At 39.2% G+C, this 13,057-nt stretch overlaps 2 protein-coding genes across 4 annotated transcripts; both read left to right on the top strand.

Annotated features, from left to right (window-relative positions):
* Positions 1–10: 10 nt before the first annotated feature.
* eif3m (eukaryotic translation initiation factor 3, subunit M) lies at positions 11–5,659 on the top strand. Its single transcript, XM_010741878.3, has 11 exons — positions 11–148; positions 711–843; positions 1,348–1,486; positions 1,992–2,115; positions 2,220–2,314; positions 2,515–2,598; positions 2,686–2,785; positions 3,343–3,424; positions 4,131–4,274; positions 4,551–4,611; positions 5,411–5,659. The coding sequence occupies exons 1-11, from the start codon at positions 107–109 to the stop codon at positions 5,532–5,534; spliced, it is 1,128 nt and encodes a 375-aa protein (XP_010740180.1). The 5' UTR covers positions 11–106; the 3' UTR covers positions 5,535–5,659.
* Positions 5,660–8,861: 3,202 nt separating this feature from the next.
* Positions 8,862–12,938, top strand: prrg4 (proline rich Gla (G-carboxyglutamic acid) 4 (transmembrane)). 3 transcript variants are annotated; one of them, XM_010741867.3, is made up of 7 exons: positions 8,862–9,164; positions 9,363–9,479; positions 9,880–10,043; positions 10,143–10,170; positions 10,540–10,672; positions 11,191–11,382; positions 11,525–12,938. In XM_010741867.3, the coding sequence occupies exons 2-7, from the start codon at positions 9,377–9,379 to the stop codon at positions 11,550–11,552; spliced, it is 648 nt and encodes a 215-aa protein (XP_010740169.1). In that variant the 5' UTR covers positions 8,862–9,164; positions 9,363–9,376; the 3' UTR covers positions 11,553–12,938. The 3 variants fall into 3 exon arrangements, with proteins under 3 accessions (XP_010740169.1, XP_019109875.1, XP_010740162.1); XM_010741860.3 differs by having other exon boundaries at positions 8,863–9,218; XM_019254330.2 differs by having other exon boundaries at positions 8,862–9,479.
* Positions 12,939–13,057: the final 119 nt, after the last annotated feature.

Genomic DNA, 13,057 nt, shown 5'->3' with positions numbered 1-13,057 from the left:
GATCCAGAAGAGTTTCACCGGCACTGTTTCCTTTTCTTTTCCGCTCAGGTCTCGGCAGTGGTGGGAGCGTGGATTTCATCATCTGGGCTCATAAAAATCACCTAAAATGAGCGTCCCGGCGTTTATCGATATTACGGAAGAAGACCAGGTACGACACATGTCTCTTGAAAACTCATTTTCCATCATTTCCAGTCCGCCGATGACTCGATAAACATGATCTAACCAGCTAATGTAGCATGTTAGCTGGCTGTTAGCTCCATGCTGATTATGTGACATATGTGGGAGCATGTGATGAGTAGTTACACCATCAAACTTACCGCCAGAGCGGCTTGTGTGTGATTTAGTTAAGACTCGTCTCTTTAAGCAGCTTGCAGCTCAGTGTGTCTGTGGCTAACAGTGACACACATGTCAATAATAAAGGTTAAGGACGACGTTAGCTTTGAATGCTAGCTGCCTAGCCAGACATCCAAAATAAACAAAGAAAACAGCAAACCACTCAAAGCGTCCTGTGTGCCAGACAAACACAGCTGACGGCTCAAGTTTTAGACAAAAGATGAACAGCTGATTGTGGCAGATATTCCTGTGATTGAAAAACAAAGAGATCAAGTCTTTATGCTAACTATTATAGCTACATTCTTTTGTTTTTATACACACTGTCACACTTGTTTTGTTTGTTTCTTAACCATTTATGTTGCTGTGTTGTGTTGCAGGCCTCAGAGCTGAGAGCCTACATGAAGTCCAAAGGAGCCGAGATATCAGAAGAAAACTCTGAGGGTGGACTTCATGTTGATCTGGCTCAGATCATCGAGGCGTGTGATGTGTGTCTCAAGGACGACGACAAAGGTAAAGGATGATGATGCGGCCGCATCCTGCTTCTTTTATATAAATCGGACAATAACAGACTGGCAACAAAGCCGCCATCACACCAGTGGGAACCACACATGCAGATAACACCCGTACATCTTCTCTTCGCCAGACACTTGGAACAAAAAAAAAATCTCAAATTTCACTGATCAGATACAGATTTTAACGGGTCTAATGTCCTGTCCTTGTGTTTCTTCGCCCAGCCATTTTGTTTTCTTCTGTGTTTTGTTTGTAGTAATTCGACCATGAAGGCCTGATTCACGTTCATGTTGAGATGTGTCTGCTACTTAAACTCTTTAATATTTGCGGGCTCTTATGCGTATAATAATAATAGCAAAGATAAAGACAAAAAAGAAAACACTGAAAAAGAAGGTGTGTCCAATCTTTTGTCAGACACTGTATGTGGGATGCAACTGACTCTGATACTACTTCTGATAACAGTTTCTAATTCCCTGTGTGCCATCTCTCTGAATCCCTCTGCAGATGTAGAGAGTGTGATGAACAGCATCGTGTCTCTGCTGTTGATCCTGGAGACAGACAAGCAGGAGGCTCTCATTGAAAGTCTGTGTGAGAAACTGGTGAAGTTCCGTGAAGGAGAGAGGCCCTCCCTCAGGATGCAGCTGTGAGTCATTTTACTTTTTACAGCCGTGCCTGTCTTCATTGTCATTCATGAATCTGTGACAGGACAAAAGTTTACAGCTCTGATGCATGAAAAACTAACCAGATCATTGTTTTGATGTTGATGAGTAAGTAAAAGTAAAATAAGTGACCTTGTTGTTAATGTAAAAATGTCCCAAAACCAGTGCCTGGTCCGTTCATGTATTCATATCTCTTTTGCTCATTATTTCTCTGCAGAGCATGTCTGATTGTCAGTATAGACTATAGAGGTAGGGACTGTCTACTAGTTAATCGATCACAGACAGCTTCATTCTCTTGGACAGATAAATACTAAAATTAGTCACCAGATACACTATTAATATACTTGGTGGCCAGCCCAAATGAAGTGTGGGGGGAAATACTGAACATCGACAGCCAAGAAAGCAGCTATCAAAACAGGCGACATGTTTTGAGAAAACTCAAATCTCAATTCAAACGTGACGTATCTCTTCTATGTTTTGATGTTACAGGCTGAGTAACCTGTTCCATGGCATGGATGAGAACACTCCAGTGAGGTACACTGTCTTCTGCAGCCTCATCAAGGTGGCGGCAACTTGTAATGCCATCTCTTTCATCCCCACTGACCTTGATCAGGTATATCTACACTCTGATTAACTGACTATGAACACTGCAAGACAGATGCTGTGTATTTCTTAGCTTTGAGCTGCGGATGATGACATGTTTGTGCTGCTTCTCAGGTACGCAAGTGGATTATCGACTGGAACCTGAACACAGAGAAGAAGCACGTACTCTTGAGGCTTGTGTATGAAGCATTGGTTGACTGCAAAAAAAGGTAACTACATATAAGGTCATGTGTATAAAATCCATATTTTTGAAGAGAAGCAGAAATACGACTACACAGTATTGAAGATTTAGAAATTTGTGCATGATATATGTTCATTTTATGCATATGTATATGTTTCTTTGTTATCCTTTAAGTAAATCATGTCTGTACAAAAGAGGTTTGCAACAGTGTATTCACTCATTTCACAGTGAGGCTGCAGCAAAAGTCATGGTTGAGCTGCTGGGAAGTTACACAGAAGACAATGCTTCACAGGCACGCGTTGACGCCCACAGGTAAACTTGGAGACCCCGTTTAACATTTCTAATCAAGCCTCGATATAATGTACATGCCTCAAACGTACGTGTCTCTCATCTTTATAGATGTATCGTCCGTGCTCTTAAAGACCCAAACACCTTCCTGATCGACCACCTGCTCACCCTGAAACCTGTTCGCTTCCTGGAGGGAGAGCTCATCCATGATGTGAGTACTGAAGGATGCGCAGTGTTCAGTGGCGTTAAATATTCAAAACACATCACTTGCATTGTCAGACCTACCCTAGTATCTAGAATCCCAATCATTGATTTCACTTAATTAGTTAATGAAAAATGTGTCTTTGTGAACGCCACTCATAAAGCACATCTATTGTTTTTGTGAAGAGTTGTGTTGTCACGCAATTAGAATTACAATGTTTTACCTGGGTCTTGAGTGCATTTTTGTTGTGACAGGGATAGCTAAGGGAAGCATAACCCAATATAATGTATATAAATGTCAACCAGTTAAAAAAAGATTGAATGCTGATCAGCCAGAAAGTTTGCCCATTACCTGATGTTGAGACAATGAAAAATATCAGGGTGTGTCTCTGTGTAAGATTTTTCATAGGCCAACAGGCTGGTATTTCTAAAGGCAATACTTGTTTAGCCCAATGTTCATTAAGGACAAGATTTCTTCACTGAAGCCAGTATGATGTGCATTCCATTTATCAGTCTACTTTCAGGTGATCCAAACGTGTTTCTCACAATGGCATTTCTCTTTTTCAGCTACTAACCATTTTCGTGAGCGCAAAACTAGCAGCATACGTAAAGTTTTACCAGAGTAACAAAGACTTCATTGATTCTCTGGGTAAGTAGCTTGACATGCATCCGTTTCACACACAAAGACACACACACTGACCAGGTTTAAAAGTACAGTAGACGGGTTAATTAATGAGAAAAAAAAATGCCCTGCAATACTGTTTTGTGTTATAATACTGCCACTTTTAAAGAGTCTGTGAAGGGAGTTACAACTTAAATTGTTTAGTCTTTGAGAACTAGTGTTTCAACATAATTCATACACCTCTAACATACTGCTGTTGCTATGATGCTAAGGGGGTACACGGGGGGAAATTACCAGATTTCTAAGAGGGAGAATAAACTTGTGATTTTAATATATTGGCAAATTGTTTTCCATATAAATTACCCCTTGCAGTACGAAAATAAACTTGAAGACCATAAACTAAGACTTAAACCATCTTTTCCGATTAGAAATGACCGCGTCTGTAGAATATAAAAACTGATCCAATGCACTGCACTCTGTTGACACAGTCCAGGAATGTGTGCGTGTCAGCACTGTGTCTCTTTCTCACTACTGAAGGCTTAACTGTAATTACAAGCATGTGTAGGATGGACTCTCAAAACAGACAATGTGGAGTGTTGTTTGTGTTAATGAGAAGATTCCCTGACTGCATGCTCCTAAATGTAGAAACAATTATCACAGGGAAACTCCCTGAGTAAAGAGTAATCGACTGTGACTGTTTTGTGCTTAATGATCCCTGCGTGTTGCTCCACAGGCCTGTCTCACGAGCAAAACATGGCCAAGATGCGTCTGCTGACATTCATGGGCATGGCAGTGGAATTCAAGGAGATCTCCTTTGACACAATGCAACAGGAGCTGCAGATCGGAGCTGATGACGTTGAGGCGTTTGTCATTGACGGTACAAGAACTTCAGCTTACATTAACATATCTATCATTGTTTGTGGTGTTAGTTCACAGAAAGATTCAGTGGTGATCATAGGGCATAAGTAGGATTTTACAAACTACTGTGAGGAATAGGCATTGAACCAAGAATAACACTTTAAGTGTTTTGTGACTGGGATTAGATTCCTCCAATTTCATTTTCCAGGTGCATTCACTCTTAAAGCATTCTAGTGTCAGTTGTGAATTTTTATTGCTTTCTCTTCATACTCTTCGTTCCTGTCTTTCTTTCCAGCTGTTCGTACCAAGATGGTGTACTGCAAAATTGACCAGACACAGCGAAAAGTTGTTGTGAGGTAAGTGCTTTCATCAAACTGTCATGCAAGGCTTAACTCTGTTAAAGTTTGACTAAGTAAAGGTCTGTATTTCGAGGGGCGGTAATGGAAAATGTAGGGTTGGTACCAATCCAGACTTGACGTACTTTACCTGGATAATCTAAAAGCTGTCCTAACACTGGTGAGAGTGCACTTGTAAATGGTGTTGTTCATTAAGCATAAGCATGTCATTATCACTGACACGTCCCATTTATATTATTTCATATATCAAGTGCTTGTGACTATTGCATCAAATGTTATTTCAAAAGTTTGGACTTTTTTGTAATTCATATGAACCTCTTACTGGCATTGAGGATGAAAGCTGAAAGTGAAACTGAAGCTGAGCTAAAATTCTGTTGACGTAAAAACAACTTGAGATTCACATTTACCAGATTGTCTTTTATGGAGCCTTCTGTTTTTTTGTTTGTTTGTTTGTTTGTTTGTTTATGATTTGCCAAAACTAGATAATTATATTCCTAATTCTGGTTGAATCAGTCTGGTATCACTGGTTAAGGATGCTACGAGCCAGATTGGGCTGCAGAAAAATCTGTGTAGAAAGAAAAAGTATTATTAAATTTCCTTCAGAAAATATTTCCTGTTCCTTTTTTTAATTCACGTCTCCACATGGCTGTGATTTGAGGTTGGATGATGTCTAGTCCTAACTCATAGTTGCATTTACTATAGCTCTATGTTTTATTTCCTCAAAGTTGGAAGACATGACCTTGGCCTGCATTTATCTTGTCAATTTAACATTCTTGCTTTTCTGTTTCCACTCAATCAGCCACAGCACACATCGCACCTTTGGCAAGCAGCAGTGGCAGCAGCTGCATGACAGCCTCAGCGCCTGGAAGGCTAACCTAGCTACCGTCAAGACCAGTCTGCAAGCCCTGTCACCTTCTGCTTAATTCCACCTTAACCTGACTGTCTAGACTGCCTGACCCTCCATTCTTTTTCTGCTTTCCAAATCCTCTGACTGAAATGATCAGTTTTTATATTCATCCAATAAAAGAACAGTGGAGATCACCTGCGATTGCTTTTGTCTTGTCACTTAATCAAATCATTGCCAGAAATATTTTCAGTAATCTCATTAACACAGGAAGTTGTTATAACATACATGAAACTTACATTTGATCCAACTATTTCAAATTTGTCAAACACCCAAAAGCTAATTGTACCTTAATGGATAACAGATACAGTATATAATCAATCTTTTCAGACATCTGCCACCACTAGTTACCTTATCATCTTTTCATAAAGCCATACAGTGACTTTAATGGGGGCTTGTTCTGTAGCGGCTTTCAACATATGGTTTTGGTTAAAGGACAGCATGCCAGTATTAGATGAGCTGTGACTTTGGATGAGAAATAGCCTGCAATGAGAGGGTCACTTGTCTGGGAACACATGGGAGGTGACAATAGCAAAGTGAACTTAAGATGACCCTGTCTGCTGAGGTCAGAGCTGTATTACTGTAGCATCAACACTTCAAACTTGCGGTGAAAGCTGATTCACTGCCACTAAAGATTTGAACTGTTCCCCAGGTTGAAACATACTGTTCAGCAGTAGTCAGCATGAGTCACTGCTGCTTGATGCGCCCGAAAAGTGGAAAAACAAGCATTTCCAAATTCCAGTCTTAAGTTCATCCTGCCTTTGCCCCTTTATGTAAAGTGCCATTTATCCTGCACAGAAATCTGTTCTCAGGCAGCGGTCCAGAGCATTAGGATGTGAACTCTAATGATATATGGCTCAGGCATTAGGTGTAAAAGGGGTCTGTTGGAGTTCTCTCCCTCTGGGGCTGTGATGAAATCAGCACAAACTGACAAAGTGCAGACTACTGACATTGCACTCTTTGAATACCCACCCCCACCCCAAATACACAGTGCCTTTTCTTTGACTAATAAAGCCACAGCTCAGCCTGTTTACTTTTTTTTTTTGCCTCTTATTCTGTATCAAGTGAAGGCATAATCTGATCATTCCAGCTCTGAACACTAAAATATTTTTTACTCAGATTACATATGCATTAAAGGTATACATTCATCGCTGCTGTGTGTTCTTTTTCCTATCATACCAGAGGTCTGCAGAGGCTCACCGCTCACTTCTGTCCAGTTGTCCACAGGGAGCAGCATCTCTGACTCTTATCAGTGGGTGTAAATCACAAAACACATTCTCAGGAGCATAACCTCATCACAGCCACCCACAAGGTGGAGCATGGAGCAGATAGAAACTAATGTGACCGAGGCTTAAGAGAATGTTAGCAAAATCTTACATCTTGGTTTCCACCGTTAGGCATGTGCTTCTTTTTCTCTGCAAATGTTGACTTCTCAGCCACTTTTCTCATTCTGAATAGTAATCTTTCTCTCTAATTGTCTCTAATTTGTCTCACTGACTTTAAGTAACTGTTTTGCAGATGGTCCATCAGGTGAGATGTCCCAGATGTAAATACTGTGTGCTGTGGTTGGTTTATCTGATCTGCAAATGTCACGACCCCTTCTTATCGTATTCAGATAGAGCTAGTTCTGCATTGTTCGGTAATGAAAAGCAAATAAGGTGATTTTACATTGGGAGTTGAGCTAAGTTGAGTTAAATGGCCCCATTTTGTACATGTAGCTCAGGTTACCACTCTACACTTCTGATGTGGTTTAATTAAAATATCTATTACTGTTCACTGTGTGAATAACTGGAGGGGCCAGGCCCCTTTTTTGGGAACCACCACAGTAAATAGCTGCTTATACATTGATTAATCAGTATTAACAATATATTATTCTAATATAATAAATATTAAGTATTTTATATAAGTATTTTGAATTCCAGACATTTACACTGTGATACTGGTAGTTTTGCTTACATATAGGGTCTGAATTCTTCTTTTACCATTAGTCACTACTGTGTTTGAGCATGTATGCCACTGTGTGCTGATGTAGAATCACATGAATTCCTCAGCAGTGAGGCACTCTTACACATTGATACTGAGGTGGCACTATCATCTGACATCACACTCTAGATAAGGTCTAAAAATTATCATCTTCTTCACCCCTTTTCTTTATATCAACATTCCTCTGGGAAAAAAGTAAGACTCTGACAATATCCAGTCAAGTACAAGAGAGGGGCTCTCACTGCCCTTCAATTAGCACCATCCAGTAGTCAACCAGATAATGTTCAATTGCATCCTATCTCTGCTTTACATAAACACTGACCAAGAGGCCCAGTGGCTCAGAGACAGATATGTGTATTTACATGGAGAGTTTGAAACATAAACACAGTTCTGGAAAACTTTATCTTCAGTGCTTGCTGCATATTTTGCTGTTTGTTGTGTCTCTAAAGTTGCTATACAGTACTCACCTTTTTTTTATGTTGGAACAAGCAAATCTACATGTTTTTTTTGTTTGTTTTTTTTATGCTGCTTTTCTGGCAAAACAACTCCATTGCCTCTGACACAACCTTTTCCCATACAAGGCCTGTGCACAGTCAAGTGTAGTTACCAGCTCCTGAGAAATTTTGAGAGAGGCAGTTTAGTGCTTTTAAAAGATTAATCATGTAAAAAGCTTGGATCATATTACAACAGTAATTCTGTTAGAAGCACAGATACAACATTGTAAAGACGAAAAAGAGACTGAAGCAGTTCAGATGTTTAGGCTAAAGTAATGGCATTTGTCCTTTGAAAAGTCATTAAAATGAGATGGCTCTTTAAATCTTAGTAAAGCTTAGGTGGAAAGATCAACCAGAGGCCTTACGACTAAACAAAATCATGGTGTCAGTGTCTAAAATGATCAGGATCTCAACTACATTAAATACTAAGGACTATGTAAGCATAGTGCTCATTCATATATAGATATATGTTTTGGGAGTTAGTGTATTAAAAAGCCTTTGCTACTGACAATTATTCGTTCTTTTATATATATATATATATATATATATATATAGGACTGTATGTAAATATGTCCTCTTTTTCTTTACATTTTTAGATTCATATTTAGTTTTCAGAGCAACAACTAAAAATCATCTTGAAACATACGCCAAGTTATTGAGTGTTTGTGCTCAAAGAGTGAAGACCTAAAAAAAAAAAAAAAATGATTTGGCTTTGGGAGGAGTTCAGCTGTGGCATCTGACTCAGAGGCACATGTCAGATGATGTTATGTGTAAATCCTCTTTAAAACCTCGGTGTGAAATGACTCACCTTCACTTTCGTGGTTTCAGCTGCCACCTGGCGGCCACTTTCTCCCTCACACACTTTTATCACAGTACTCAGGTGAACGTGGTCGATTGGTTGAGTCTGCGCAGGTAGTTTCGGAAGAGCTGACAACGTAGTGTTGGGAGTAAACAAAAGCTTGTGGGGTTTTTTTTTTTAACACACCGCGGCTGTCTTGGGTTGTTCAGGAAGCTACCACAGCTTATATTTTATTGTAATTTACCTGTAAATAATGAGCCGCGTTAAACTTTTTCAAAGTACGTTGCTCGACACAGCTGTTGTTTGGGATTTTCGCTGAACGTTTCCTGATTCATCTTATCACCGTCGAAACTCCCGATACCACTCCTGATAGGTTTGTCGGTGTTGAACTCTGCCCGTCATCATTATGTGCCACTTTTCACCATAGGTAATGTAGAATACAGGTGTTTGTTGGTGGTTGGTTAAAGAAAAGTGTACATATAGTGGTTTGAACGAGCTGGGTTGCGTTGTTAAATGGTACTCTGCCCTCTCGAGACCGTCAATTAATGCCCCACCCGTTATACGCGCGCAGGTGCACGCGTTACCATGTTGTTTCATCTGTTCATACTCCTTCAACTCCTACCATGTGGAGATCTGGCCTGTATGAGGAGGTTACAGTCGACACAGAAAGGAGAACAAGACCAAGAAGGTGAGATATCTATGTGACCTATGGTGTGCACGCCCACATCAGTGATCAGACCGGCCTGTAAAGGGTTAAACTCCTCACAATGATTTGAGTGTTTGGTAGTTTTGAGAAGTTATTCAAGAGATTTCTGCAGCAAAAAAATATTCATTTGTAAAGTTTTATAGCTTTTGGAAGTGGACATGATTTAAGAGGGTAGTGCATTTTTTCATAGTAATCTATTGGAGATTAGAAAAATATAAAGATTTGGAATTCCAAAATTTGTCAAGATGGAGGCTTTCATACAAAAGATTGTGCCCTATGTACTAACACAGCCAAAATGAAGCATAGAAACAAATGTTGCCCCAAATGGACAAAAATGTCCATAGTGACACACGAGAGAGAATCATCTTTTTTTGCTTCCCAGTGTTTGTAGATGAGGGGGACGCAAATTCGTTCCTGGGTCGTCACCTGCTGTTCAACCGGTTTGACTTTGAGATTTTCGTTCCTGGAAATCTGGAAAGGGAGTGTTATGAAGAAAGATGCAGTTACGAAGAGGCAAGGGAGGTCTTTGAGAACATCCCTGCTACAGTTAAGTAATGGTGTTCACTGAGATCACTTCATGAGCGTAAAGAGGCAGGAGGCCTAACAGCTTACAGAGTCCACCACTAATGATGTTTTGTTTTGCAGGATGAGTTTTGGAAGAAATACACAGCAGGTAAGAGAGAAATAAAACCTCTATCTCTTTCTTAGAACAATTTAATCATAAACCAAAGTGGTGTGCAAGTGTGTTTTGTTGAGGAAGGTTAATTATGTTGTAGGTGCTTTCAAAACCTGTTTCACCACTTGTTCAGCAGTGCACAGCAGCTTGAAAAAATGCTAGGTCTGCAACCCAGTGTGTTGCTTAACCTCCACTTCAGGATCTGTACTGAAAATCATACTATATTTCATTGTGCTCTGAAATTGATTGTCAATATCAGATTTTTTTTTAAAAAAAGGAACCACCCTGTGTAGTGAGGTGGCTGCTTTTTATAACATCCTGTTCAACACTGTTCACATATTCACTGTAGTCTGTAATGATCCACAGATAAAGACAAGGGCAGTCGGGTTGATGTGACATCTCTTTTGGTGGGACTGATTGCTGGTGGAGTGGCCCTCGTTATCGTTTGCCTACTGGTCTGGTATTTCTGTCAAGGCAATTGCAAGAGCGGCCGCACAAAGTGAGTGAGAGGGTCTTTATTACTAGTAGTGTCAGCCACGTTATTCACGCACAGTTTCGTTTTCATTTTCACTGTAGTATGGGACTGCTACCACCTTAGCTAGTACAACTCCTTTGCATTCAAAACCTGGAACACCATATCTGAGTTTGGACATTTTATGTGCTAAAGGTTTTTACAGTATAATTTGATATTTCTCTTGTTCAGTATATATTGTTCTTACCTGTCCAGTTTTCAGTTATTCTACAGTTACCTATATAATGAAAATGGAGGGAAATGTCACAGTTTCCAAGTTTTGTCTCATGAAACTCAAAGATAGTAAATTTACGATCATCATACATGACAAATACAAGCATCAGATAGTCACAGTTAAGAAGCTTGAATCAATGTGTGATCAGTATCTTTGCTTGAAAAATGACTGAAATGAAAGCTCTTACAGTGGTATAACAAGAATAAAAGTCCTCAATACTTAACTAGGTCACATATGAACAGCATGATAAGATAAGACACTCCTTTCACAGCTCCATACGGCGACCAAGGAGGAGTAATGCTTCTGTAGTGATACGACGGCTAGAGGAGGTGTCCTTACAGCCTGTGCTCCCACCTGGTTCTCCACCCCCTATGGATGATATTGACCCCCCAGGGCTGCCTTCCTATGAGCAGGCAATTGCTAAAAGTGGACAGCATGATGCCCCACCTCCTCCCTATCCTGGGTATTTACATATGCATATTTGTATCTGCAGTTATGTCATAACTCCTTTTTCAAGTTTTTCCTCATAGATAACAATCGATGATGCAGTCGCAGACAGGTAATTCACACGTCTTTATAACATGTTTTCTTGTTTCTGGTTTTAGCTCACGGCATGGAAGTATTCGGCGATAGTATCTTCAGGACAGCACATCAGCACGTCTGTCAACATTGAGCAGACAATTTACAGCTAATGTTTACACTGTGCTGCTCTGCTTTACATTTTATAACAGTTTTCATCATAATAAGATTTAAACAGTGCCTTATGCCTCCTGGTCATCACTCTGATTATTCTTTCTGGTCCATTGTTGTACCTCTTTCCTTAACAGTATAATCTTGTCTTAACCTGCTGGTGCCAAAATGTATTTTTGCGGTAACCTCTCTTAACTATTTTTACAGATGTGATTATGCTTTGTAATATAAACCCAAACCTGTGGTGAAGCTTTATAATACATTGTTCCAGTGTGCTGCTTTTTGTGTAAATGAAAATGAAGAATCAATAAGTGTTGGACATGAGAGCTTTAAGCTGCTGCCCGTAAAAGGAGCAGCTGCTTTGGACACAGCACGCATAGAAGAGCTGAGAACAAGATGTTGTTTAATTACATGATAAGTATTAATTGCAGTCAGAGATAGACAGACTGTTTATGTGGTTATAGGCGTCCTGGCTCTTTCAGAAGGTAAATAATAACAGCAAAATTGATTTTAATGGCATGATGGTTAATATTGTTAATGTATTAAAGTAAATGTTTTTAAGGATAATTTAAGTGTTTTGATGCTCATCTTACTTTATTAAGACTTACTTTGTATTTTCAGCTGTGTATCTTCATCTTTTACCCTTTTTATTTTAATTTTCTAAATGTGCAGATTTTCTTTCTGAGAAAGCTTTTTTAATATGTGAGTGTCTACACTGTGGTTCATTATTAATTGTACTATAAACAGATGGAGACGAAAGCTCTTTAAAGGCAGTTTCACATCATTTTACACAGAAGGACTTAGAATATAATTTATAATTACACAATAAGGTTATAGTTGTGGTGAATAAGAGGGCTAAAAAATGTCAGGGGCTGTGATGGATGCTGCATAGTTTGAATAAGTTTGAACCATTATACAAACCCGTTGAATGCTGGTGTCTCAGAAGAGATAAAATGCATTATGCTTCTGTAAATTACCAAAGTTTCCTCATGACAGTATGGGCATTTGTTGAGGGATAGTTTTGTTGAAGAGAGCGAGAGAGAGAGAGTAGATCTGAAGCATGACTACTTGAAATGAAATTCATTCATGCATGTTTTAAATAAAATGGATATTTTAATTATTTTTGTGTCTGCTGCGTGTGCGTGATGGATTTGTATTTACTGTATTTATTCGCACTCGAGATTCAGTGTGAATACGATCATTTTTGGTCAGTGACATTAGATTAAAATGATGTATTGTTTTACTGTGAAATAAACTAATGCAATATCCAAAGTGTAAAAATGACCAATCATCATCTTGTGTCACTGTCAATCAGATTTGAACACTCTGTTGTACAGTATGCAAAGTTGTGGTTAAAAAAAAAGTTTTAAACTACATGAATTAGCTGCAGGCTGTTGTGTTGTAGGGTTATCTCTTTTTTTTTAACAATAATAATACAGCAAATTTCT

The sequence above is a fragment of the Larimichthys crocea genome, chromosome VIII (assembly GCF_000972845.2).
Source record: "Larimichthys crocea isolate SSNF chromosome VIII, L_crocea_2.0, whole genome shotgun sequence".
NCBI lineage: Eukaryota > Metazoa > Chordata > Actinopteri > Sciaenidae > Larimichthys > Larimichthys crocea.
This window is presented reverse-complemented; position numbering and strand designations above follow the sequence as displayed.